The following is a 24,831-nucleotide window of genomic DNA, read 5'->3' as shown; positions in this document are numbered from 1 at the left end:
AGAGCTTTTTCTGTTTATGTTCGATTAATGCTACCCAATTAGTGCTTGCTATGTAACTCATCAAAATGATGTAACGTTCTGAAAGGCAATACCAAAGCTGCGAACAATACATGATTTGCCTGTTCAAAACTTTGTAGCTGCAGACCACTACATATAACCAAGTTGATCACAGTGTGAACACGGGGTTAGTGTGATGATAATGTCATCCTCCAGTGCCTGCTATACAGTAGGCTGTATATACAGAGAGAAACCCTGAGAGTGTCACCGGACAACATGTGTCTCCTCATCATTCCTACAGTACTGCCCGTCCAGACCTGCTGAGTCACTGTGGAGTGCCAGAGTGTATACTGTAGGTGAGCCAGCACAGATGACGCAACTGACTAGAGATAAGATTAGAATAAAAGAGCTCTCTCTCTCTCTCTTTCTCTCTCTCTCTCTCTCTCTCTCTCTCTCTCTCTCCTGGCAAACTCATTGTATTGGCAGTCAGAATAAAAGTGCTGCAGTCATCCTTGGCGGTGGCTAGGCCTTATCCAAGCACCTCTACAACCACGAGGGCAAGGCTGTGATTACGTTGCATTATCCCCGTCTTTTTTTTTTCTATGATCTTTTGTACTGTTATTTATACTGTATCGTATTTGTAAGTAACGGAAAGGACTGAAACTTTCCTTGAATGTTTTGTTGGTTTGCAGTTTTTTTTTACGACGTGATAACATGCATCAGTCTAAGAGTTTGCCTTCACTTTTTAAGCCTTTATGTTTTCTATTTGTGTCTTTTCTATTATCTATCAAGCTAGCTAGTTATCCGTCACTCGATGCAGGAAATGTGTTGCTGTTACTGGTTTCGTCTGTTTCTGTTTCCATTCGGATCACAGTATTCCTCTTCCTCTGTCCACCGCCGTCTCTGGTGGTGTTATAAAAAATGTGGTTCTGTTGATGTTTTCATGGGAACTCCATGCAAACTACAAGAGACGCCACACCATGTCGGTAAGAATCAGAGCTGCATTTATTCAGCAAGTGATCTATGCTCTGGACAATTCATTTGGAAAAGAAATTACATGCAAGAAGTTCCACTGATTTTTTTTATGTACTTTTTGTTGGAAATGTCTGTAAGTGTATTTAAAGATAAAATATTCATCTATTTTTATTGGGTTTATGAAAAAATGTAATGTAGAGCATATGTTGACACACTGTAGATCTTACACATAATGATATTTATTCAGGAAAATGAATGGCCAAGAACACCCCCTTAACAAATCCTGAAATATGTAACACTGATATGTAAGTGCATTGATAGAAGCTATTAGAAATAATTGAAAAATAGGAAGCTTTTGGGAGAAATAATGTATTGTGGGATCTATACGGGAAGCTGGGCAGTGGCAAATTGTAGCGGCTGTTCCGTATTTATGTCTTTTCAAGCTATTTATTTGTCTATTTATTTTCACTATAGAAAAGGAATAAAGGGAAGATTTGACTGCAAAGACAGATGTACTTATTTTGATGGATTTGATGGAAGATTTTGGGGGGATTGACACAGAAGCATGCATTTCTTGTTTTGTTTCTATAGTTTTTTGTGTGTAGATAGTATGTTGAAAGATACAGTTCTGATTTGTCTGAGAACGGGTTGCTAAATACTCAGGCTGTGCTATCGCTCCATCATACCATACCACCGTTTATGTATATCAATAAAAAGTTCACTTTGTTACTTGGCTGCTGCTTTGTGGATCCATTGTAAAAAGTTGAAGTGATGAAAAAGTTGAATTGAAATGATCCAACTTTTAATTGGTCTTATTGGCCCCAAAGTCATTGATCTGACTCACGACATGCCCATCACATGTACTACTTTCTTTTTCCTTCGCTACTTTTCCTTCACTTTCCTTCACTTTTTAAATCTAGGAGCAAGTACATGTTAGCTATTGATTGAACTGGCAAAATTCTTCTAGACAGTGGTATTACCATTTAACTTAAAGACATCTGAGTTAGCCTATTCTTATTTTATTTTCAAATTTAATTCCCATTTCAGTAATTTTTTTAAAAAGGGTTTGGCAGTTTTAGTTACATTCTTATTTAATTTAAGTCAACGTTTCTGTATTTCAGCAGCAATGCCAATGGTGCATGTTGATGGTTCATAAAATTATCTGGGCAATTATCTTAGGATAGCATAGGTATCAGTGTATTGACAATGTAGTGAGCCAGTAGACCTACTGAATGTTGAGTTCTCCCAGATTTTGGAGAAGTAAGGTGTCTTTACAGTAGTTTACTTTAAAAACTACTGGATTCCCATTGTACCTTTCTAACTAGAGCTGTCATGCAATCTGGTAATGTAGTTCCATAGATAAGGTATAATAGCAAATACTGTGTACTCAAGCACCTACACAGTGTAACTCAAGGTCCTTGGCACTTCCCTGCATGGCCAGCGGAGGGAGATTGGAATCCCTCCCAGATCTCCTCAATGCACTTTTACATCTATCTCTATCTGTATTTCTATCTCTGTCTCTGTTTCAATCTATAGCCATATCTGTATCTGTATATACATATAGCCTATATTATGTTCTGATTAGGGATGTAGTGGAGGGTAAACCCACCTAAACTCAGTTTACCAACCTTTTTATTTTCAGAAATAGAATTTTCCAACCTTTTTAGGTCAACATAGATCTTTAAGATGTAAATTCATATTATGCAGCTTAGCATATGAGGATAGAGTCTTTCAGGGGAAAAAGCATAGATTAATGCTTTTCTGAAAATATATCTGATTTTTGTTTATTGATGGCTCTTGTCCTTATGATGATCACCAACTGGAGGTCACAGTTTACCCGCCTTTTCATTTACCAATTACCACCACATCACTTATTATATTATTAGTATTATCTCTAACACTATTTCTATCTATATCATGTTTACCAGTATCTCATAATAAATTACTGCTATATAATGAGATGTTTTATTGTGAGAGACTGGAAAACATAATGCTGAAAAGTGAAGGAACACAATTTTTTTTTCCGGTTTCCCAAATGCAACTGACACTTAAAATCTGTATTTAAAATGTGAAAGGAGCAAATACTGTGAGCTTTGTTTTTATTTCAAACTGCCTGGGAACTTTCCTTCCCTCTCAGTGGAGCTTATGATGTAGACTGCTGTGTTCTGTTTCATTAGATTCTGGAAATGAAAAGGCCTGGGCGGAGGAGACTACAAGCCCCGCCCTGTCGCGCAGCAGTAAAATGCTGCATTCAGGTTCCATGGAAAAAATAGGCTGAAGAACTTTAAGGTTAAAAGCGACGACGTTTTAAATAGTTTGAAGCCATCAGGACGCCATGATTGAAGTTTTCTGCAGACGTTGGTTGATCCTGATCAGCTTTTTCACACTGATCATACATGGACTAATGCCACGTTCATGTCATATCGCATTTACGGTAAATATGTATTTGTATGGCACCTTTCTACAGTGTCACAAAGTGCTTCACAAAATAAGTACAAAATACAGCAGTAAAACAGAATTAAAAATCACAAAGAAAGATCAGAAAACATAAAAAAAAAGGAAAATATAAGGAAAAGATATTAAAAAGGACATAAAATCAATAGTAACTTCAGGCTTTGACAAAGGTTTTTTTTTCATAAACGACGGCAAAAGTCTCATCACCCTTAGTCACCAGCTGGGACCTAGGAATGACCAGCAGGGCCCCATACCAGAGTAAAGTGCATTACAGTAGTTAAGGTGAGGGAAAATAAAAGCATATATAACTCTTTTTAAGTCATCAAAAGATAAAAACGACCTAATTTTTGAGATCTTCTTCTTAACTTGATTGTTGAAACAGAGGTCAGCATCAAAAAACACGCCTAGATTTCTAGCAGCCTGCTTAATATTATCTGATAGGCTGCTGAGTTTGTCATAAGGTAGGCTAATGGAATTTGGTGGATCAAATATGATCTCAAATTTAACTAATTTAATTTTAGAAACTTATGGGACATCCGGCATTTGATATCGGTAAGGCAGCTAGACTATCCTACTAGAATTGATGGATTTTAGTGGGACATACAGTTGGGTGTCATCTGCATAACAGTAATAAAGAACATCATGTTTGTGAATAACTACCCAAAGGGAGCATGAACATTGAGAACAGTAGAGGGCCAGGGATTGACCCTTGAGGAACACCACAATTAAATTGAGCTATAGAGGATGAGGCGTTTCCTACAATAACAGAAAAGGTTCAATTAGAAAGGTAGGACAGTAATAGATCAAAAGCAGAGTCCTTTAGGCCAACCCATGTCTCAAGGCGATGTAATAGAATGGTGTGGTCAATGGTATCACAAGCAGCACTCAAATCAAACAGGACCAAATTAGAGCAGCCGCAAGGTATACATCTGCTGCAAAGTATAGGTCATTTTTGACCTATGGGTCTGAGCTATGGGTCTGTAATTGCTAAGGAGGGGATCTAAATTGAGTTTCTAAGGCATGTTTAAAACAAGAGGGAAAAATACCAGTGCCCAAGGAACTATTAATAATCAGTAAAATACAAGGACTAACGGTTGCAAGTATCTCTTTTGAAATTAACATATCATCCCCTGCACTTCACTACAGGGTTTGGGTTAGGTGTAGGCTATTTCCCTGATGGTGATTTCAAAATTCACAGTCAGAGAAATTGGGGTCCATCACCAAAATCCGAGTTCCCAAGTAATACTTACCAGCTGAGAGGTGAGGTGAACAGTATTTTCTAGCAGTATTTACCATCTGAAAGCTGAGGTGAACAGTATTTTCTAGCAGTATTTACCATCTGAAAGCTGAGGTGAACAGTATTTTCTAATAGTATTTACCATCTGAAAGCTGAGGTGAACAGTATTTTCTAGCAGTATTTACCATCTGAAAGCTGAGGTGAACAGTATTTTCTAATAGTATTTACCATCTGAAAACTGAGGTGAACAGTATTTTCTAGTAGTATTTACCATCTGAAAGCTGAGGTGAACAGTATTTTCTAGTAGTATTTACCATCTGAAAGCTGAGGTGAACAGTATTTTCTAGCAGTATTTACCATCTGAAAGCTGAGGTGAACAGTATTTTCTAGCAGTATTTACCATCTGAAAGCTGAGGTGAACAGTATTTTCTAGCAGTATTTACCATCTGAAAGCTGAGGTGAACAGTATTTTCTAGCAGTATTTACCATCTGAAAGCTGAGGTGAACAGTATTTTCTAATAGTATTTACCATCTGAAAACTGAGGTGAACAGTATTTTCTAGTAGTATTTACCATCTGAAAGCTGAGGTGAACAGTATTTTCTAGTAGTATTTACCATCTGAAAGCTGAGGTGAACAGTATTTTATAGTAGTATTTACCATCTGAAAGCTGAGGTGAACAGTATTTTCTAGTAGTATTTACCATCTGAAAGCTGAGGTGAACAGTATTTTATAGTAGTATTTACCATCTGAAAACTGAGGTGAACAGTATTTTATAGTAGTACTGACCAGGTGAGATCTGTATGAATGCCATTTTGATGTTTGATATTTTCAAATAGGAAAGGCGAACCTGCAGTTTTTCCCATGCGCTTTGAATGCAGCATAAAGCACAACGCTCCACCCAAATGGTCGACTCGTGTGTCAATCAAGACAGTTTCCATGGAGACTGAAAGCAAAGTACCAGTTCGTTTGTCAGTGAAGAGCAAGTCGAGTTCAGGACCGTTGTCAAACATACAGCGAAGTAGAGAGCACGAGCTGCATAATTTCATCAAAATGAGTCTATCATTTACGTTTTTTGAAAGAATATTAAAGTATACGGATGCTTTTGACTCTTAGGCTGCCAAACAGAGATACCTTGCTGGTCATTGTATCACGAATGTTTGCTAATTTGTAGCTCAACTGTTTTTTGGGAAGTTTGGTTTGCGGTATCGTTTGGTGTGCTGGTGTTCGTTGACAAACTTTTCAGCTTGAATATACTGATCCAAACGACGCCATGATCCCTGAATGTCCCCGGGCCGGGGAGACCAGGAGCCGGACTCGGTATCAGCACGGGCAGGCTGCCGAACCGAACCAGACCCGCAGCGCCAGCGGCTTGTTGTCCGAAATTAAAACCACCATCAAGAACGAACCTTTCATCGACCACTATACCATCATCCCCGGCAAAGAGCTTGGAAGGTAAGATTGGCTGTTTAAGTCACTTAGAGAAAAACTGTCGTTTGCAGGTGTTACACGCAAATGTAGTCCTACACTCCATTCAAAAAGCTGGCAATTCATTGTTTCCTTTCTTATCACGAAATATACATTCCAAGCAGAACAAGACTTTAGACCTTTTAGGAATCATTAGGTTGTACTGGTAAATTCGGCATACATGCAATCTCCTAAACAGCTCCTATTTCAATAAAATCTCAACTTTTAGAATGGTTTCACACTGCTTCCTAACGCCTTCTATGATGTGTTTTGGTGGAAGACGATTGTGGGAATAACAGGCGAACCACAACTAAAAGGCGAAATTTGATTGAAATAACTGTTGTTCGAAGGATTATATGTATGCCGAACCTGCCAGTGGAAGGTAATAAATCGTAAAAAGTCTTCAGTCATATTTTACGCTATGTGCATCTTTGCTGATAAGCAAGACAACTGTAAATCACCAAATTTCTGGACGGAATTTGGCGTGACGTTGTTGCCATACACTAGGGAACGGATGATGCTGTGGAGTTGGACGGAAAGTCGGCATTTCGGGGTAATTACGCATCCTCAAAACACGTTTTCAATTTAGCTTATCACTAATAACCAGCAGCTGAAATACTGCTGCTTCTTGCTGTTGTTGTTGTTGTTGTTGTTGTTGTTGTTGTTGTTTACTTGGCAGGGCAGCTCGGTCAGAGTCACTGTGTGGGACTGGCTTTGGAGCACCTGAGGCTGCCTGCCAGATACTGTTGTTATCCATGCCTGCTTGGTTTTACTGGGTTACAGAGAAACAAGGATGGGGGCTTTGGGATGCATTTCAACTGCAAGGCCATTTTTTTCCCTTGAAGGTGGACACATAGTGTAAACTTCTCTCTCTTACTGACTTTAGCTAGTTACCTTTTTCTCAAGGCAGGTTGAAACACAGTTTGTGTCCTCCAAATTACTGTCTAGTGAGCCAGCATGACTTGGCAGTGGTGATAAATTGCCTTGGCTTGCAGTGGCTGCCTACAACTGTCTTGTAAGATTGTATGACCTATCAGATAGCTGTCCACCCAAGTCTCTATTTCCAAATGTTTACATGTTCCGCATTACAGTACCAAGACACACTCCTCGTGCTTTGGCTGTAATTGTCTTTGGCAATGTACATGTAGAAATCATACCCAGTCCATTATTTCATGCCAGGGCTCTGTCTGGCTATTCTGTGCCCCTTTTGACCAACTCCCAATGTGTCAGAGGGTTTCTTAAAGGTTAATGATTAGAGGAAATACCCTCCATCCTGTAGGCTCAAGTAATCTGGGAGAAAGCCATTGACAAAGTCACAAAGCAAATCCCTTTTTGATTAGAATATGCCTTTACCATGACTAATCAAGTCACCAAGTGACTTCAGCCACGTTGTCAGTGTCAATTGGTGCTTTGTCAGCCTTTTGAAAAAGCAAACAGTATTGTGGCAGTGTGTGTTGACCCAGGTACAACCTGGCAGATGCTGATAAGAGCTGTGTTTGGACTTGGCTGAATCAAAGTCGTTTCGGCCAACCGTCTCCTGTTATAGAGCTATAGCGAACTATGTGTGTGAGGCACAAAAGAGGCTGTGTGTGTGTGCGGCTTTGCATCGTATGACCTGACATTGTGACTGAGATTAGCTGGCAGAACAACATCAAAGGTTGCATTAATCTCCATGTAAACACTGTTCTACAGCATTGTAGCTGACAGACCAGCGGGCATTGATGTAGAATAGGATGGTAAATACATAGGAGTAATTCAGGCTCACTGCCTCTCCTCCATCAATGTAATACAGGGATCAAATATGTTTCCCTATCCTATAGTGTGTTTGTTGTAAGAAGGGCAGGCCAATAACTGTGTGGATAGCAAGATTAGACTGAATTAAGGGGTCAATATTGGTCTTTTTATTGAAAATCTGATATGGTCCAGTCAGTGTCGTCCACCTCCGATATGATGGAGGTTCCTCCTTCTTTTACGCAACAGTTTCAGCGGTGTCAGTCTGTAAAACCTGCAATGAAACCTCTGCCTTAAGGAGCTGCTAACCCTAAAAAAATTCCATTAGTATGGCTTTCAGTGGAGAGTTTTAGTGTCCCATGATGGTCTAAATGCTGTTTCAGAGGCTTTTCACCCTGACAAGAATACAATTCTGGGGGAAACACTCAATACTTAGAATTTGGGGGATTTTTTGGTATGAAAATGGACAAATTTAAATATTAAAAAAAAATAATTCTGAGCAATATTTACTTTTGCATCCTGGTTGAAACAGATCTAGACCCTTCCCTGCTGGGCTATATAATAAATAAATCAAAAAATAAATAAATGTCTAGTGATTTTCACCCCATGTTATAAACATTTGGGGTTGACCCAAGTAAGGCATGAACCATGACTAGGGATGCACCGATACCGATACTGGTATCGGTATCGGTGCCGATACCAGGCTAAAATGGAATATCGGTATCGGAGATTTTACCCAAGACTAAATGTGATACCGAAAGCCATGAGTAACATGTAAGAAATAAAAGCAAACTGTCTTGATTTTATGCATTTGTGGCACATAGAAGCCTGTATTTCTTAAACAGTGGGAAAAACAAGGATTTTATCTCAATAATTTTGTCCATTGACCCCAAACTAAGGAAGTAAGCCTGTACTGTTCAGTAAAAGTAATGGATCAGATCGGTACTCAGTATCGGCCAATACTTAAACTTTCATACTCGTAATCGGTATCGGCATTGAAAAAGTGGCATCGGTGCATCCCTAACCATGACTTTGAAAGAAGCACACGAATCAGCCGGAGGGCCTGTTAGTAGCTTTAGGGATTTTCACCAGATGACTTTTCCATGTGTGTCCAACATGTAGGAGTGTGTGTTTTGTGTTTGGCAGTATGGAGGGGAACACGTGGACGAGGCTCGTCCCTCAGCGTCAAATCCGCTCCCTCAGAAAGTGAGTTTAGAGTGGATGCCTGAGGCCACGCTGGCCGTCTGTCTGAGGTATCTTTAGGGCCAAAAACACCAAGGAAGGCTTGTTGTTTGGTGGGAGTTGGGGATTGAATTTCTGTCCTCAGACCACCTCTCACTTCACGTCAAACTTGACATTTCCCGCTAAATTGAATCAGGCTGTGCAAACAATTTATGTGTCAGAGCAGAAGGTTTGAGGTCGGACTTCACATGGATTCTCCAGGCATGTACAGTTAACTGGAGTGTCAGCCTAGCTGGAAACACTAGGCTTTGTTTGGTAGCAGCGTACTAGTTGTTAGACAGATCTGGCATCAGTGACGTAGTGGTAATTAAAAAGGTGGGTGAACTGTGACCTCCAGTTGGTGATCATCATAAGGCAAACAACCACTAATATAAGTCAATTCTACTTTCAGAAAAGCATTAATTTATGCTTTTTCCCAAAATATACTATCTTTGTTCAGCTTACAACAGTTTGGTACTAAGTTGTATAGTACAAATTTTTATCATAAAGATTTATGTCAGCCTAAAAAGATAAGTGCTAAAAATGTAGGAAAATTTTAGGTGAGTTTATCCTCCACTACATCCCTGAATAGAGTAGAATAGAATAGAATAAAATAGAATAGAATAGAAATCCCTGTCTGACATCAAGCCCGCATCAGAATCCCCGGTTCAGGTGATTGTTTTCTTGTCTGCTAACAAGACATTTTATTCTGAAAGTTTCTGAAGCCGTTGGTTGTAGCTTAGTTTTTCAGCAGGCACATTATTTTGGTGATTAATCAGTGTAATAGATTAAGGAGTTGCTTATCTTTGGCCACAAAACCTACACCAAGTTCATTCCCTGAGTGACTCTTGGCTAGTTCCCCGGCTAAGCCATCTGAACTCGGCAGTGGAATTCCATTCATGAGGCTTTTCCAGATTAGAGGTTGGCCATAAGCGAGGCTTTGTCTGTCCAATCACTGCTCTGTACGTCCCACTGCCGGTTTGTTGTGAATGTGAATTTCCAGTTGGAGTATGGAACACCATCAAACGTATGGAAAGAGATTAGTGCCTGCAGAGAATTTGAATTTGTCATGCTCATACTGATCTTCAAAAAATTCATTTGTTGAATAAATAAATTTAAAAAATTGGATTTGTAAGACACAATTAGAAATTGAATGAGAATATTATTGAAATGAACTTTTAACTATAATTTCAAATGTATTTTTCATTTAAAATTTTCAAAGTTCTTTTCAAATTGAGCTCTCTGAGACACACATCCGGGATTTCAGGAAAAATTCAATCCGGTAACACCAGAGAGCATACTGGTACTGCTAGTAGGCCTACTAGTTTTCCCTAGTCACTGTGGCCAAATCTGGACATATGCTCTCCGATATAGGGTTGAACGATATTGACAAAAAATCTAGGCTAATTGCGATTATTTGACAGAATATTGCATTTGCGATTTAAACGGTGATTCATATCACGTCAAGTTTTTCTTGTCAGAATTTTTTAGAACTTTAAAATTGTTAAAGGTTTGATTTTGTTAAAAAAAATAGATGGCAGTGTGCAGGATTTAATGAATTTGAGTATGATAGAAGGTTTTCACCAATATTGTACTTGATTCATTGACAAAAGATTACCCAGAGCACTAAAATACTTTGTTTAGATGCCCTTCTCTCTTAAATTAATTGGAGCTTCTGCGATTTGAAAATTGCAGAAGTTCATATTGCGATTTTTATTTATTTTTTCTTTTGGTGTAGTTTTTTCGATGAATTCCTGACCAAAATGTAGCAAGTGAAAGTCCAGAACCAAGACGATGACAAACTAGCTACTGAAAACTAGTAGTAGTAGTATCTGTACACTCTTTGACATTGTTGGATTGAATCCTTTGCTCGTTGCTTTTCCTAAATCCCTGGATGCGTGTCTCAGAGAGCTCAATCTGATTTGAGAAAACTGAATTTAAACTGAGACAGCTGAATTTGAAATTATATTTAAAAGTTAAATTCAATGATAATCACATTCAGTTTCGAATTGTGGCTTCAATGTAATTCAATGTAAGCATGACACATTCAAATGTATGCAGTTTTAATTATTTATTCATCCACTTGAAATACAATCTCTGCTGGCACTAATCTCTTTCCATACAGATGTATCTGTCACTTTATTCTACTCTGTGTGTTTTGCTCATGTTGTTTCTGCAGGCGAAATGCACCAACTGTACAGCGGGGCAGAAAATGGAAGCATGATCATAAGAGAAGCATGTAGAGCATTCTGTCTGTAACATGGCTTTGTAGCAATGCACTGTGCTGTACAGTTGAGTGTGTGTGTGTGTGTGTGTGTGTGTGTTCGCCCCTCGCCCCTCTCCACCCAGTTGCCCTCCCAGCATTCCTGCTCTATGGGTAAACTCCCTGCCCCTGTGGATTTAACCACAGTTTTTCCTGCCTATTAGGTGGCCCGCTAAGTGTTTTTTCTGGGCCTATGAAGGGGCACTTTGAACCTCGAACACAAGCCTCAGTTTGTATCTGCTGTGAACTTCCACGCATTTACAACACATCACTCCCTCTGATTAATAAAGACACTTTCCACCCTTCATACCACCTACACTAAAACATGTGTTGAGAGGAAAGGAAAAGGAAAATGCCCTCTGCTTTGAGTGTTTTTATTTTCAAGCTTTAAATAATAACATTTTCACATAAATAAATGTTTTGCTACTCTCTTTTTCAGATTGTTGCTGTTTTAAACACCTGGTGTCAGAAAGGTCTTTCTCAGGAAAAATAGTCCGGCACACAGGAATGATGCGTTTTACGTTTCCGGCGTTTTCTTTACTTACTTAGCATCTCTCCTTTTTAAATGAGGCTTTTGGTCTTTATCACATGGGCTTGATAGAGGTACAGAAATCAAGATAGCTTTCTGTGTCCATGGATTAAATATAGCCTGCAGCAATCTCTCTCTCTGTCTCTCTCTCTCTCTCCCTCTCCCTCTCTCATACACAATCCACCTCTTTAGAATCTTTCCTATCGTGCTCTAATTAGTAAAAACTAGGCTACCTCTTCAGATTGCCGTTAGGGGATCTGGCACCACAATTTTATTTTAACCAGAGTTCAGACGTGCACACATTGGATCTGGTGGGTTTTTTTTGTGTGTTTTCTTTTTCAACTTTTATTTACCGAGGGAAGTTTTGCTCTGGCATGCTCTTTTTCATCAGCCGTCTGCTTCACATTCATACAGTTACAAATATTCACTACCAGGAATAAACAAGTACAACCACAGTCTTCTACTGTTGGCCACCAAGTAGCTCCACTGCAGCAGATGGGGGGGGGGGGGGGGTTATGTGCCTTGCTCAAGAGCATTGCTCATTCACATTCTGCTGCTCGGACTTTCCCAGCCAATCTGGGATTCAAACCTTCATGGGGTGTTGATTTCCCCCTAACCAGTCACTAGTGACTGACGTATCCGGACGCTCTGACGTTATTTTCAGGGGGACAACCAGTTGTCATGACCATGACCATGAAGGGAGGACAGACACACTGTGCGCAGTGTGGGCATGATGGCCATGATCAACAGTCGCATGTTTCCGCCATCCTACCATTGACCATTTTTTACAACTTTCTTCACATGCTTGTGGAGTTAAAGGTAATGAGGAACCAGGTGGTTTTTCCATTAACTGACCATAGCCTACAGTGCAGTGTGGAATCTGGCTGGTGTTTGCTTATTATTGGTTAGCTATAGGTGTGTTTTAAAGGCAGATACAGAATAATCTATAGAATATTGGATTAAATATTCAAGTAATCTGTAATCAAGAACACACTTTTTTTCCCAATCAGTTTAGCAAAATGTATTAAACAATCAAAATGTCAGCTTTTTTGACCAATGCAGAGGCTAAAAGTTCTATCCAGTGTAATCTGTGAACTAAATATGATCACCCAAAAGACCAAAATTATTATTTTCAAAATGTAAAAAAAAAAAAAAAATAGACATATGTTATTGTTGAATGAATATAAGATTATTTAGCCTTAGAACAATATGATGCAGGTTCATTGTTCTGTGCTGTCTAGGCTACTGCTCTATCCATCGATTTCTTAATACATCCATGGACGTCATTGTTCTTTTTACTCTCCAAGCTCAATGGAGAGTTTTAGTGTCCCATGGTCTAAATGCTGTTTCAGAGATTTTCCCACCCTGACGAGTCAAATTTTGGGAGGAGACACACAATACTAAGTTCAGCAGTATTGCAGACCAAACAGTGGTTCTCAGCATCCTGTGTGCCATTCCTCCTAACTGCCACTAGGGGCAGATAGGCTAACTGTGAGTGAGTGAGTGAATGAATGAATATGTGAGTGAGTTACTTTCTGGATCCATGAGGTGCTTTGCATCAGAAAAAAAAAAAAAAATTCCATTATAGTCATACTCAATGTGTTCTATATTTTCTAGTCTGTTTGACATGTGAATGAGCCTCTCATGCTTTATTCATCCTTCCCTGCCACAGCATTAATGTGTCTTGTAGTAAGCCTCTTATTATGAATGACCATAATTTGCATGAAAGGGAAGATGATTTGTACATGACTGCAGTGGATATCTGAAGGCACAAATAGCAATAGCAGTCATAGGCATGTGATGACTTGTGGAGCAAATGTGAAATATTGAGTTTCCTGACTTCTCAGAAATTCTATTTTAAAATGAAAATATAAACCGAGCAGAGATGGAACTATGAAGCGATGGATCCCAGGTTTTCTTACAGTTTTAGTATCCTGTGTACTAGATAGGGGGTGGGAGGTGGTGGTGGTGGGGGGTTAAGGTAGCTAACCCTAACCCTAACCCTCAGGATGGGGGGTGGGGGGAGTTAAGGTAATACCCTCCAATACCTTCTCTGTCAACCCGGCAGGAGTGGGTCCCAGATGGCCGGCAGCCAAGCTCCTTTAGTGACTACGACAATAGTGAAGCAGCATTGCATTGTATTCCATATGGTTAAGAACCAAAGCTTTTTCCATGATGGGACTTAGTGACAAACGCACACACTCTCTTATTAGTCCATATGGTCCTGGGCCGAGCTTCTTTAGTGGTCGCCTGCCCCTTTGCCGACTGGCTAGGACATCACGCTATGAGCCCGTCTTCTTAGTTACAGTTTGAATGATATGGTCTTTCAAGGCTGATGCCGATATCTTTTGGATTGTCTTTTTTTTTAATGACAAGTATTTAGTATCTTTATCTCTGAAACTGCATTTAGACCATAAGACACTAATACTCTCCATTGAAATCCAGCATAATAATAATAATAATAATAATATATAAGAAGAAGAAGACATATTCATACATACTTGATTGGAATCTGATGACAATGTCCGATTAGAATCAGTTCAGGTAGGTGCCTCAGTGTGGCTGGCCTGGCTTTGTCATCACAGCTAATTTAACAACCAATTGCCTTCTTCTTCTATTCTTAATAAAAGGCCAACATCAGTGCAACCCTACTGTCCAGTTTCTCCTGGTGTCTTGCAACACCTCCATGTTAAAATCAGGCTCCACTGAATCCATGGTGTCAGAATTAGGTTAGAGTGAATGACAAGCCGTAAAGTTCATTGTGGCATCTCTTAGTCTTCTGGCACATTCTGTAACACATTGGTGTCAGAAGGAGTGTAGGGGACGTGCAGAGCTGTTTGTGCAGTTACATCCCTACTGGGCCTCAACATGTGTTTTGTCCCCTCTGCATCCTTCTACAGTTACACCTACCTTAATGTCAGAATTTCCTAGTTGTGGGACAGTTTTAGTCTCCGATGCCATGGCAAAAGTGTCCCACAACTAAGAAATTATGTCATCTGTCATGCTTTTCAACACTGCTGTGTCAGAATTCGTCTCTCCAGTGTGCAGCCACTTGCAAGATCCGTAGCCACTTGTTGGAACGATAGCCATCCAACCAGGGCCAGCAATACAGCAATGTATTGACGATGAGCTAACTGGTGTCAATATGAGGTTTCGTAACGTTGCGTCATCTTTCTGCACAAAAATACTGTTGATGCAGTCCTGTCTCATCCACCACAAGCACAAATAAGCTGTAGAACTGTCTACTGTCTAAGCAATGTTAGCAGTGACATTTGATGCATTGTTTAAGCCAGTTGTCAGGTCAGCAGGGATGTCAGGGCTAAGCAGTCTTTGACCAGGTGGGTGATATGATCTGAGCCACGTCATCTCTGTAATCACCAGCCTGTTGAGACAAACTGTCGATATCTACAGCTCTCAGCCAAGCCTGCCTCTACCATGGCTGATGCTTGTAGCCACATTGGTTATATTAACCTTTTGGTGGTCAAGTGCATCTCAAGTTTGTTTTTTTTCCAACCACCAGGTTGTATACAGCTCTTGATCTTTGGTGTCTCTTGAAAATGTATATGGGCTTCTACTTTTACTTGATGATTTACTATGATTTTGCATATAAACATTAGTAATATGTATTGATGTGAACCCACTTGATATGAATGTGATTTGCTTCATCTGTTATCCCCAAACATCGCAAGGTTGCACACCACCATATATTGTGATCAAGATTATTCATCACAATTATTGTCTTGGTCTCAGGAAATAAAATTATTTTATTGCACTTTTACACCTTAATAGGCTATATTGTCCCTTTTTCATTTTTTTTTCAGTGCAGTAGCCTATTTGTCCAAGCAGCAGTGGCTAGAAAATCTTGTTTTTACTCTTACTGTCTTGCTCTTGTTTTGGTCCTTATTTACAAAATTCAAATAATAAATAATTACTGCTTTATTACTTTGGGTTACACCTGCAAGAATCTGTACTTGTTTGTCGTCATCTGGTTTAAAACTAAAGCATCTGCAAATGACAGATGATGATCCACTTTTAGGAACCAAAACATTGTTTTCAGGATTTTACTCTCCAACTTTGGGCCGATCCATTCTTGTCCACTTGGCTCGTTGGCACATTTTTCCAAAGATTGTCTATGTAAGGTTTCTCTGGCTGCTTCTCCATCTTAACTTTAGTTTTGGTCACATGGGTGCACGTTGCACATTCGGAAGCTCTTGATACACCATGCCAGGACCTTAAGGGGAACTGAAATCACCGAATTACATAGGCTGATTATCAATCATGGAAACATAAAATCGCGATATACGATTACAGTTTACATTTACAGTTAATTGTGCATTTCTAGACGAAAGCATTTTTTTCTGTCATAAAATACATGCTGCTTAAAAATATTGTCGCTGTTGAGTGTGACCTCATTTTTTCGAAGAGATCTTTGATACCAGGGTAACACACTGCCTGGTCTGAGCACAGTGACCCACCTACAACCCACGCCTGGCTCTCCACTGTCCACAGCAACTCACACCTTCACTTATCTATGTGTCTACACAGCATTTTGAGCAAGTTAGATCAGTTCTCTTTTGATGTAATAGCATCATTCCTTTCTATTTATTTATATTTGCTGTGCCCTCCTCTCCTTGTCATGACGCAAGGTCCAGTGCTGTTTCATCAGAATCTGCGCTTCAGAATGGCCAGTTGTGTATGTACTGTATATTGAGTTAAACTGAGAATACCGACAGGTGAGATCAGTCATCATAGCTTTAGCAAAGGCACGTTCTCCTTTCCTAACTGTACAGTCTGTTCTCTAACAATATAGTCCATCTATTGTAGACATAGATGGAATCCAAGCATGCTGTAAGCTCTAACCTACATAGCCTACTTGATGGCCGACAATTTCCTGCTGAAGGTGAATTTCTTTGTCCCTACTAACTTTCAGGGACTTTGGGTTGTGCACAAGTTTATGTTGAATTACTTTTGTGGGTGTCTGTGTGCATTAGGGTTGGCCGATTGGACAAATACATCGGGGATCGAGGGTGGACTGAACCCAGTGCTGCTGGAAATTCCCTTGCTGTTTTCTGGCCGACATAAATGACCTTGATGTTTGGTCATTTAAAATGTAGCCTAGTGCAAGGCACATGGATGGGGAAGCAGATGCTCAAATTGACTTAAAATGTATTTAGAGCCAGAGTCTTCCTCTGGGTGCTTTGTGCCACCGCTTCCTACTGGGAATGCAGTTTTTTTCTTGACTGCCAGGACTTGTACCATCATTTTAAAATGTAAAAATGCCCCTACCATGCCTACACCATGCACACTGTGTAGCCTACTTGTGTTTGTCATTGGAGATTGGCAATATATGTGAAGACGATTGGTTGACAAGAGGATGTACACCGTCACCCAACTCAAGTGTGCATGCGCTGCAGGGAGTCTGTTGATGTAAAACCCAGAGAGCATGTCCATTCAGCTCTTGGCATGGTAGCAGCAGTGTTTGGCCCCGAGCCAGCAGGCATCTTTATTACATTAAATCTATCTAGGGTTGCCTGGACGGCTGCCATAGGTCCTTGCTATGTGTCTGAAAACACCGGCCTGGCCTGGCGGACAAGCCACAGGGTAAGGATGAGGGATCCACTGATATGGGTTTCTCGAAGGCCGATACAGATGCTTTTGGATTGAAGCTGCCGATATTCAATATCTTTACAATTGCCCATTTTAAGGCCAAAACATTTTGTTCTTTTCAGTGTAGAAAAGCTTCTGAAACAGCATTTAGACGATTGGATTCTAAAACTCTCCATTGAAATCCAGGATAACGGTAATTACATTCATGCATACTTTCTGGATTCTGGTTAAAATCTTGCATTAGAATCAGTTCAGGTTAAGTTCTTCCCATAGACACCCAGTGTAGTGTTGATCAATTCTACAATTCTACGATTTTTAATAAAAGGCCAACATCTAACCCTTGCCAGGACACAGAGGGCATGACAGATCATTGTGGGAGTTTTTCAGCCAACAAGCAGCAAGAAAAGCTGTTACAACAGAACAGTGTCCCTGGAGCTCAAGTTCATTGCAGGGCAGATGCTTGCCAACACAGAGCTTGAACCCGTCCCTCCAGTCGAAGGACAGTCTAAGCATGATTTTCCCCAACAGCTTTTGAAATATATTTTGTTGGATGTGAATCATTGTAGTAGTTTGCTACTTAGACTCAGACCGATGTATCAGTTTGCCAATATATCAGGCTGATATTGGCCATTTACTAAAAATCCAATATTAGCTGGTCATTGTCATCCACCTCCGATATGATGTACTTCTTTATATTGTCCAATTTTTGTATTGTCAGTGTCATAAACTCAACATTACCATTTGCCATTTGCCCGCTGTCCCAGAGGCATATTCCCAGACCTCCGGGCCAGTAGATTAAAGGAATAGTTCACCCAAAAATGAAAATTTTGTCATTATCTACTCACCTCATGTCAGTTCAAACACTGGTGAGTTAGCTAACTCGCTTGTGTTATATTGGCATGCAAACTTCACCCGTGTTTCAACTGACAAGAGGGTGAGTAGACCTCAGATTGCAGTCCAAGTCCTAAACAGACAAAACACATAATCTCACGTAATTTTCTTGCAGTAATATAATGGTGTGTTGTTCAGATCTTCTGTGAATTTGCCTTGGTAACGTTACGTTAGGCTACTGCGGCCTGTCAAGTTCCACATTTCTTGTAATACATAAATTAGCTTGCCAATGCCATTGACCGTTATTGCGAGTTTCAATCATTCATACAAACATTACGTTTCAAAATCTAAAACTCTTGGTACCGTTGAAAGTGAAAACATTATCATGAGCCATGTGGTGAACCAGTTTACCTTCCTTTATTAGTTTAGATGCATGGATGCTATTGAAACCAGCGCTGGATCTGACTGTCTCCAAATTGGTTCATTGCTATGGTGGTTACTATGTGATGACATTTCACAAACGTTCCTAGGAACGAATCCGCATGCACCGGTATTTGAACGTTACTGGAGAAACAGCACAAAGTGCGAATTGCAAAGCAGTCTGCCTGCAGTCGGAACAATATTGGTCTGAATTATCTAGCTAGAGAGACAAAAAGAGTGAGAGAATGTTTTTTAAAATCCCTATCCCACATCTAATCATTTTCTTCTTTTGTCATGGTCAGTTTATCAATTCTTGGCCATTCATCACTGTCAAGTCAGAATTAACCAATATATCACTGGGCCATTGGTTACAATTGTGGGGCCAATGTGTCAAGCCCTTTGTTAGGATCTCTGCTGCAGCCTGGCTATAGGCTGGAAACTCCCACATCCATCAAAATCAAACCCCTTAATTTTATCCCAGAAATGTCCTTAATTTCTCATTACATAAACATTAATTTGCCCTTATAAATTACATAGCTTTAAAAAAGTAAGGTTAGTATCATGGATTTTTAAGGGATTTATTCATGGGTTGGTTCGTGGAGACAATTAAGACAAATTAAGGGATTTTTAATGCCTTTTGTGCATGGTTTACAGGGTTATTAATGGAAAGTTCCTGTCTCCCTGAAGTTTATATGAAATTAGAAAGTAAGTCAAACATTAAGGGGTGTAATAACACCTTAACTCGTTTTAAGGTGATTTTGCATGAATTAAGGGGTGAATTAATGTAAATGTAAGGTTATTTTAAGGGACTACTGGTTCGTAGAGCATCCAGTAGACCGCTCCTTTGCATTAACTGTAATCCTGCCATCACCCCTGGATCGGTCTGCATGCAGACATACATACGCATACGCACACAGACCCACACACACACACACACACACATACATGCACACGTATGCACAAAAGCCATCTCTTTCAGGGTGTAGCCTGTGAATGAGGTTGTTGGCTTTGGAAATGTGCTGACTCGGCTGTAGAAAAGGCTGTGGTGCCCCTGTATGGTTTTTAAAGAGCAGACTCGGACTCCCAAACCAAACAGCATCTATCTGCCGTTCCCAAGTCTGACCACACCCAGAGAACGGAAGGTTCTTCAAGGGGTCTTTGGTTAGGCTAGTGGCTCTAAATTGATCCTTGATACCTCAAAGAACTCTCTGATTTGTTCAAATAAAAAGTGAAAATGAGCTTAGCTTAGATGTTTCTCTGAGGGTGAAATGACAAATGTTTGTCTGATTCCTGACATTTGAATGACGTACACCCTGTCACTCAACAGTAGGACATACTGAACTAGCCTTTTTACTTACTCTTCCGGTTGGAGTGTGACGTAATAGAAATATGACGAATATGATGAATATATGTGAATAAAGTCAATTAAAGGAATAGTTCAGTATTTTGAACCCTGCTGTCAGTATGTTATCTTGAAAAAAATGCAAAAAATCAGGCTTTCTGTCAATAGTTGTGTTCTATTTGGATAGGAACTATTTTTTCTCAAAGACGCACTACCTTCTAAGCCGGTGTAAGCATCCACGAGAGCCAGAAGAATCTAAAAATAACAGAGTTTTTAAAAAAAAAATTCAAGATAACATACTGACAGTGGTATGATTATACTGCGAGCGTCGTGTTTTGCAAAACAACGTTTATCATAGTTTTCAAAGACTGTGGCGTATGCCCCTAGGTTTCTATTGCAGTCTATTTCCAGTCTTCTGCCTCCAACCCCAGTAAACTGTTTTCCACCTTCTCCTCCCTCCTCAACCCACCCTCCCCTCCCCCTCCCTCTTCCCTCTCAGCTGATGATTTTGTCACCTACTTTGCTAAGAAGATGGATGACATCAGCTGTTCCTTCCATCATCCAGACACTAACAACACTATTCCTTACTCCAAACCTGCTTCTCTGCCCCTTGTCCCTGGGCTTGCTTCCTTCTCTACCCTCTCCCCAGAAGAACATGTAAGAAGACAAGATCTAACCGAGCCACCACCTGCCACCTTGAACCTATCCCTTCCACTCTTCTCCAAACCATCTCCACCGACATCACTCCCTTCCTCACTACCCTTATCAATTCCTCTCTGTCCTCAGGCCTTGTTCCAGCTGCTCTAAAGACTGCCAGAGTCAAGCCTCTTCTTAAGAAACCCTCCCTTGACCCTGCTGCTATCCAGAACTACAGACCTGTATCTCTTCTCTCATTTCTATCCAAAACCCTTGAGCGTGCAGTTTCCAACCAACTTTCTCTCTATCTCTCCCAGAATGACCTCCTGGACCCTCTTCAATCCGGTTTCAATGCTTCTCACTCTACTGAGACTGCACTCCTTGCTGTCACAGGTGGCACACTGCCAGGGCTTCATCCCTCTCCTCTGTCCTTGTCCTCCTTGACTTGTCTGCTGCTTTTGATACAGTTGACCACCAAATCCTTCTCTCCATCCCATCGGAACTGGGAATCACTGGATCCGCACACTCCTGGTTCACATCCTATCTATCTAATCGCTCTTACCAGGTCTCATGGAGGGGGTCTCTGTCCAGACCCTGCACTCTTAACCCCGGTGTCCCTCAGGGCTCAGTCCTGGGGCCCATGCTATTCTCTCTAAATCCCTCGGCCATGTGATCTCCTCTCATGGCTTCTCCTATCACTGTTATGCCGACGACACTCAACTCTATCTCTCCTTCCCCCCCTCAGATACACAAATTGATGGACGCATCTCTGCATGTCTCAAAGACATCAGTGCTTGGATGTCTGTGCACCACCTCAAGCTGAATCTTGAAAAGACAGAGCTATTCTTTCTCCCAGGGAAAGATTGCCCTCTCACAGACCTCTCCATCTCCATTGACAACACTACTGTGTTACCCTCTCAGACTGCCAAGAACCTCGGGGGGATCCTGGACAACCAGCTGTCCCGCTCTGCCTACATTGTAGTGACAACCCGCTCCTGTAGGTTCTCCCTCTACAACATCCGCAAAATTTGCCCGTTCCTTACGAGGGAAGCGGCACAACTCCTGGTCCAGGCACTTGTCATCTCCCATCTGGACTACTGCAACGTTCTTCTGGCAGGGCTACCTGCCTCTGCCATCAGACCTTTACAGCACATTCAGAACGCTGCAGCCCGTCTGGTGTTCAACCAACCAAAATTCTCTCACATCACTCCCCTCTTCCGGTCGCTTCACTGGCTTCCCATCTCTGCACACATCAACTTCAAGACACTGGTACTCGCCTACAGGGCAGTACATCAGACTGCCCCTCCCTATCTGCAATCTATGGTCAGGTTCCAAACCTCGCCTCGTTCCCTCCACTCCTCCACCCTTGCAGGTCGCCTCGCCCCTCCATCGCTACGTGGGCTCAGAAGTCGCTCATCCCGGTCAGGACTCTTCTCATCCCTGGCGCCACAATGGTGGAACGAGCTCCCCCCTTCTGTCAGAATGGCCAAATCACTGCCCATCTTTCGGTAGAGACTAAAGACACATCTCTTCATGTTACACCTGGACCCTTCTTGAACTAACCTATCTTCTTACCCTTCTTAAACTTAAAAAAAAAAAAAAATGAATCTAATTCAACGAATGCTACTTATTCCTATTAAAAGTCTTAGCTGATGAAGACTGTGATGCACAGTTGGTTTCACTACTGTTGACAAAATGTATTATTGTAAGTCGCTTTGGACAAAAGCGTCTGCTAAATGACGTAATGTAATGTAATGTCCTCATTTCAGACCAGTAGCTATTGGACGTTTGATGGGCGTGTTTGGAGACGTTCTCTTTATTTTATTTTATTTTTTTCTAGTTAATTTTGATAGTTTGGACCGGGTGGCATGGCGGCTAGCGAACGCGGTTCATTGAAGAGGTGGTGGTCGGTACGAAGAGGCGCCGTTCGCGTTTCGCTGAAGCCAACCTGCCAGCCGCTCCAAAGGTGCGGTCTGGAAGTTAGCGATGGCGGTTCGTTGGAGAGGTGGTGGTTGGTAGGAACAGACGCGGTTTGCCTCCCGCTGAAGCTAGCCTGCCAGCCAGGGGCCTACAAAAGGTGGTCTGGCGGTCCCGATTGAGGTGCGGTTCGCATCCCGCTGAAGCCAACCTGCCAGCCACTCTAAAGGAGTGGTCTAGCGGTTAGCGGTGGCGGTTCGTTGAAGAGCTGGTGGTTGGTACAAAGAAACTAATAAAAGTAGGTTCACCAGCTACTTTTCCTGAATGTCCCCAAGGGCATTAATGCTATCTTATCTTATCTTATCTTATCTTATAGGGTTGTAGGCCCTTGTCAAAGTCCACAGTAAGAGCTTTACCAGGGGCTCCAGGGAATGTGCTGGGTACTGCTGCTGCAGCAGTACTTTTAAGCAAGGTGGGAGTAGTCAGCAGTGGCAAGCAACAACACTGCTGCTGCTGCTGCTGCTGCTGCTGCTGCTGCTGCTACTACTACATCTGCTGCAGCAGTGCAGGCCTAGTAGTGGTAGTTCCAGTAGTTCTCATTACAGATATCTGAAATATTTTAAAGTAGCATTTTGTCTAGTCATAATGTAATAAAAGATATCTTAAATCAGCATTTTGGCTAGTCATAATGTAATGAGAGATATTGTAAATTAGCATTTAATATATCTCTCATTACATTATGACCAACCGAAATGCTAATTTAAGATATCTCTAATTACATTATGACTAGTCAAAATGCTAATTTCAGATATCTCTACTTACATTATGACTAGTCGAAATGCTAATTTAAGATATCTCTAGTTACATTATGACTAGTCAAAATGCTAATTTAAGATATCTCTAATTACATTATGACTAGTCAAAATGCTAATTTCAGATATCTCTGCTTACATTATGACTAGTCAAAATGATAATTTAAGATATCTCTAGTTACATTATGACTAGTCAAAATGCTAATTTAAGATATATTTTATTACATTATGACTAGACAATATGCTAGAGGTGATTGGCATGCTTGGTGATTGATGACATATGTGGTTTCGATAGCGAATGTCCCGTATCACAAACAAACTGAATGAGATTGAAAATTAGATCCATTTTGTTTTGTATTGCCCACATTACCACGATTTAAGAATGAGACTGTTTAATAAAGTGGAGCCTGGTCATAAAATTTCTGGAAATCATGGAATTTAGAGAGGTGGATTGGAGACAGGGAAAGTCAGGGAACATCAGTGAATTTTACAAATGAGTCAGTTGGAAGCAGTGGAAACCAGACTTCAGAAAAACATTAATAAACCAGGAAGGAAGAACATATCACATGGAATGGAAGCACTCTGACTTAGTTCTGGAAAGTCATGGAATTTACATAAGGGCCATGGTGGGAACCCTGTGTAACGCAGTTCTAGCCTCAAATCAAAGACTTATGTCTTGGCTGGTCTTTAGAGTATTGGAGGAAAGGGTTGACGGCCACTGGTTGGCTGGTTTTTTAGATTTCTGCTTTTCATTTTCTTCTTCAGAGTTAGAGATCTGAGGCTTGTCATTAAAGAGATTCCAATAGAAAGTTCAACATGTTCCTATTTGCCCCTGGACTGGACACACACACACACACACACACACACACACACACACACACCACAGAACTGTACCACACTCTTGCAACAGAATGTACAGATTATATGAAGCAATTAGCTTGGCCTCTCCTCCCCTCTTTTCTCTTCCTCTCTTCTTCCTCCTCCCCTCTTTCTTCCTCTTCCTCTCATCTCTTCCTCTCCTTTCCTCCTCTTTCTCTCTTTTTATTCCTCTGCCTCTTCCTCCTCCTCTCCACTCCACATACCACTCACTCATATAATTCAATTCAGTTCATTTTTTTTGATGAGTTCATAACTGTAAGCATTCTCTGACTCTGTGTTTTATTAGCAGCCCACCTCACCAACACCACCTCCTCCACTACAGTATTAGGGCATGATTAGGGTTTGAAGGGGTGAATGAAGGATTGAAAGAATGAAAGGAGGAATACCAGAGCCACCCAGTCAAGTGGATAGAAAAAGAAAGCCTCTTAGAGCGTTGGATCTCAGCCGGCTTCAAAGTAGCCAGTATACCAGGAAGGACTGGCACTGCAGCAACAACAGTCTCCTCCGAAGCACTC

The 24,831-nt window shown here is 40.9% G+C and overlaps 1 protein-coding gene across 1 annotated transcript in view; it reads left to right on the top strand.

The window, feature by feature from the left end:
• Positions 1-5,934: 5,934 nt before the first annotated feature.
• Positions 5,935-24,831, top strand: part of stk17a (serine/threonine kinase 17a) — a 43,736-nt gene continuing 24,839 nt past the window's right edge. The window contains exon 1 of the mRNA XM_071920206.1: positions 5,935-6,116. Coding sequence (XP_071776307.1) covers positions 5,935-6,116 — 182 coding nt within the window. The remainder of the gene's footprint in view (positions 6,117-24,831) is intronic.

This window comes from Centroberyx gerrardi, chromosome 22, assembly GCF_048128805.1.
Source record: "Centroberyx gerrardi isolate f3 chromosome 22, fCenGer3.hap1.cur.20231027, whole genome shotgun sequence".
NCBI lineage: Eukaryota > Metazoa > Chordata > Actinopteri > Beryciformes > Berycidae > Centroberyx > Centroberyx gerrardi.
This window is presented reverse-complemented; position numbering and strand designations above follow the sequence as displayed.